This window comes from Hordeum vulgare, chromosome 5H (assembly GCF_904849725.1).
Source record: "Hordeum vulgare subsp. vulgare chromosome 5H, MorexV3_pseudomolecules_assembly, whole genome shotgun sequence".
In the NCBI taxonomy this organism is placed as follows: domain Eukaryota; kingdom Viridiplantae; phylum Streptophyta; class Magnoliopsida; order Poales; family Poaceae; genus Hordeum; species Hordeum vulgare.
The window spans coordinates 483,617,024-483,621,146 of NC_058522.1; the positions used below are offsets into that span (position 1 = coordinate 483,617,024).

The 4,123-nt window shown below is 49.8% G+C and overlaps 1 protein-coding gene across 2 annotated transcripts; it reads right to left on the reverse strand.

Moving 5' to 3' along the window:
* Nucleotides 1-295: 295 nt before the first annotated feature.
* Nucleotides 296-2,873, reverse strand: LOC123396568 (peroxidase P7-like). 2 transcript variants are annotated; one of them, XR_006609917.1, is made up of 3 exons: nucleotides 2,543-2,873; nucleotides 1,630-2,433; nucleotides 296-421 (listed from the first exon to the last, which is right to left on the reverse strand). XR_006609917.1 is itself a non-coding variant. In XM_045091469.1 (2 exons), the coding sequence occupies exons 1-2, from the start codon at nucleotides 2,768-2,770 to the stop codon at nucleotides 1,690-1,692; spliced, it is 972 nt and encodes a 323-aa protein (XP_044947404.1). In that variant the 5' UTR covers nucleotides 2,771-2,873; the 3' UTR covers nucleotides 1,531-1,689. The 2 variants fall into 2 exon arrangements, 1 of the variants encoding a protein (XP_044947404.1); XM_045091469.1 differs by lacking the exon at nucleotides 296-421 and having other exon boundaries at nucleotides 1,531-2,433.
* Between the last annotated feature and the right edge of the window lie 1,250 nt (nucleotides 2,874-4,123).

Below are 4,123 nucleotides of genomic sequence, written 5' to 3' on the forward strand. Positions count from 1 at the left end.
TCAATAAACCTTAACCAGAGTATGGACGAACACTTTTTGTGCACTTTATATGGTTGTAACTTCAGCCACTCAAAGATATCCATCTTTCGTATCTGCGGATAAATATCTACTAGTGTGCCATATGCAATCATTTGAAGTGTTGCGGTCATCTTCTGCAAACAAAAACAAAAAACAGCAGACAACATTCCTTCATTGTTTGAAGAATGGTTCATTAGATTTCATTTTATTGGCAATTCGACTGAATAGCCATTCGGACATGCGGAAGAGTCGCTGATAATCACCAAGTGCAGAAATATAACAATCAAATCCAAGCTCATTATCTTATATAAGTATCGAATGCGAGCTTATTATATATTTCCCCGTTAAAACAAACTTGAAAACAACCATTTATTACACACACACATGTATGGGTACACTTAATGTATGGTGCGCGCGGGCGGGCGCAGGCTCCCGGCCTCCCCTCCCGTTTGACCATAATGTATCCCTCGGGGCCCTCGGCGACCTCCTCCTGCCCCTCCTCCCATCCGGCCTCGACCTCGTCATCCTCGTCCTGCTGCAGTGGGAGCGAGCGGCCGGTCAGGCGGGGAAAGATTGGCGTGAGGGAGTCATGCTTACAGAAGAGGGAGGAGTCGGGCGGTCGACGGAGAGTCTAGCTGGCGTCCATCGGAGGCGCTGGGTGGTCGCGGGAGAAGGGGTGCGGACAAGGCATGTAGGGAAGAGAGATCTGGATGCACACGGCACACGCGAAGGTGGGAAGGAGGTGGAGATCGTGCGAGCGGTTTTTTTTTCTTTTTTGGCTATACTCGAACGTGGGCTGTTCCTGGGATATTTTCTAGCATGTGTTGTATGAGGGGTGGAACTTAGCGAGGGTGGAAGAGCTTGGATCGAGAGGTCGAACCATAGCTGGTCGAACCATCATGACGTTCAATTCTGCTTTAATAGTAGAGATCTACACATCTCATTTGCTTGAAAATAACAAGATCAAGGGGGCTGACAACCCTTTTGTCCGCGTTGGATGCAAGTTGTTTATTTTTTTGTGTGCAGCCACGGAAGACGGTTGTGGTTGATATTCCTATTGGTTCGATAGCCTTGGTTTCATAACTAAGGGAAATACTTAGCCATATTGTGTTACGATAACGCATTCCTCTTCACGGAAAATCCAACGCAGACCACAAGTATCACAAGGATATGACGACGACCGCCGTTAGAGATGTCGACATATATTTCACGATGTCATCCTACCGTCTATCAATGGGCCGTCGGGCCCACGTTTATGCTGACGGCTGCCCTATGCCGACGGTCACCGTAGGCATAGATTGATTTATGCCGACAACCTTCCTATGCCGACGGGGCTCTAGGCATACGTCGACGTATGCTGACGATTTTTCCGACCCGACGATTGCCTGTCAACCGTCGGCATAGGGCAATATATGCCGACAGCCCCTGTCGGCATAGATTACGCCGTTGGAAAAAAGCTTTATTCCCGTAGTGATTGTATATTACCCGTTAAAACAAACTTGCGAATGACCATTTATTACACACACATGTATGGGAACATTTGTGCCAAACATTCTGTTGACAACAAATTAACACGAGTACTTGTTACAAAATGTGATACACTTAATTAATGAATGAATCAAATATGACCGGGCCTGATTAATTACATGACGCACTTAGGATCGAGAGCAATCAATAGTTGGCCATGGAGCACTTGAGCCTCACCTCCACGGGCATTCCCTTGGGCGGAGGTATGTTTCCCATCTTCACCATGGCCTTGGCGAAGTCCCTCGCGAACGCCTCGCCGTCGGCGCTGTACATCTCCACGAGATTGTCCTGCAGACCTCCACCGCCGTAGAGAGTCTGGTCGGAGGTGAGGAGACCGCGCCGCGCGATAAGGTTCCGGTAGTAAGCGTTGTCGAACCTCATGGGCGTCTGCACGTCGAACGGCGCTCTACCAGAAGGAGCCTGGCACGTCTGCCGGGTGGCCTCTGCGAAGGAGGGGTCGATGTCGCCGTTGCCGCCGTAAACGCGGTCCCTGTACGTCTCGCAGTTGGCCATCCCGACGGTGTGGGCGCCGGAGAGCGCGGTCATGTCACGGGCGTCGAGGTTGAGCTCTGCGAACATGGTGACGAGCTCGCCGAGGTTGTCTTTGGGGCTAGGGAGGCCCTTCTTGGTGGACTCCGGGTCGGCGGCGAAGCGTGAGTCCTTGCGGCCGAGGGGCACGCTCCAGGTGGGGCCTCCGAGCAGGGCCACGGCGTCGCGGGAGGCGAGGGCGATGACGTCGGCGCAGGAGACGGTTGCCGGACAGCCCTGCTCGAGCGCCGACTTGATGTCGTCAATCACGGAGTAGCCGGTGAGGGAGTCGTTGGGCTCCGCATCCTTCTCGCCCGGGGAGAAGGGAGTTGCGTCCAGGAGAACGGAAGCATCACATCCCTGTCGTCACGCCGTATTTGTCAACCATAGCATCAGCAAAGCAAATGAAACTCTAGTAGCAGGTAAGAATATATATGTGGAAGTAGCTAGTATAGAGATGCGTATATACGTTGATGAAGCAGTCGTGGAAGAAGAGGCGGAGGACGGCGGGCGCCATCCTCGGCTGGGCGGCGACCCTGCTCGCCATCACTGATCGCACGACGTGCTGCACGTTGGGGCACGTCTTCTCGTAGTAACCCGCGGAGAGCTCGTCGCCATTGGCGGTGCTCACCAGAGCAACGAAAAGGAGCAGCGCGAGCGCGACCCAACAAGGGCCCCTGGAGCTGGAGGACGCCATGGATGCCTGTGTCGGTTGACTATGGATGATGAGAAGCGATCGCTGCACAGTGGAGAAGAAGCAAAGCAAGGAGAGCGTGTGTGGAACATGAATGAAAGCATGTGCTTATATAGTGCTCGTGCACAAGTTGCATGCTTTTATGCGCGTGTGTGCGTATGTGCGAACGCTCTGCAATATTTTGTAGCTCCACTCGCGAGCTGCAGCCTCGTGTTTCTTGGCCGGAAGGCTGACGAGGTCAGGACCGGATCGGACCCGAAGAAGAGAAAAGAAAAGCACCGGGAATGGACAGGCTAACTAATACATGCACGTACCTGGCTTGAATTACATTACACAAGAATAAAAAAATTTCCCGTCGACACGGTTGCTTGCTTGGATGGTGCAACTGTCCAATCGTTGGCTGGAATGAAACGGTGTGTTAGAGAAGGGGCTCCGGCAAACCGTTGAATGGCAAACATGCATGTTGTCCACTTGGGCTGTTTGCCTAGTTCAAACATGAGTAGTCCAAGTAGTACATATATACCAATCATCTGCATCATTCTTCTCTTTCTTTTTTGGTGCATGAACAACATCAGTGCTTCATCATCAGTGCCGCTCCCATCATCACTGCTGATTTCATTAACACTGTCATCATCCTGAAACATGCAAACATTAGTACAACTTCTTCATCATGCACCACCTCTTCAACTTGAAAACATTAGTACATGCAAATGAAACACATTAACATGCAATGATCATTTAACAAGGTCACACAACACAGGTCCATTACATAGTTATATCATAAAAAGGACAATCAAGATAACTAGTACACTAGTACAACTTCTTCATCATGCACCACCTCTTCAACCAAGTCAGTCTAGCCTCATTACTTAAAATGTTCTCAAATATGACTCTGTTTGCCTCATCTGCAAACACTTGTTTCTTCTGCACCACACTGAACTGCCAACAGTTGACAATGAGTAATGGATTCCTTAGTGTTGTTTGATTTCTTCTCTCTTGCCTTGTCCTTTGCTTCCTGCCTTTTGTTTGCATATTCAATGATGATGTCAGAAGTGTTCTCACTATTCATAGTATTGATGAGCCATGTCATTAGTTTCACCATTGGGCTCTTGTGTTTCTTTTCTGGGCTTGAAGCTGACTGTTCACCGCCGCTGCTTCCCCTCTTCCTGCTGGTGGTGCTCATTGGACTCTGCTCATTTCCATCATCGGCAACATCATATTCTTCTTCTTCATCTTCATCTAAGGGCACATAAGCTGATGATCCATCAACTACCACACCTTGAAATAGCTCTATTAGCATATTCAAATACTCAGGATTGCCACCCTTGAATTTTCTGACATCTGGTCTCTCCTGCA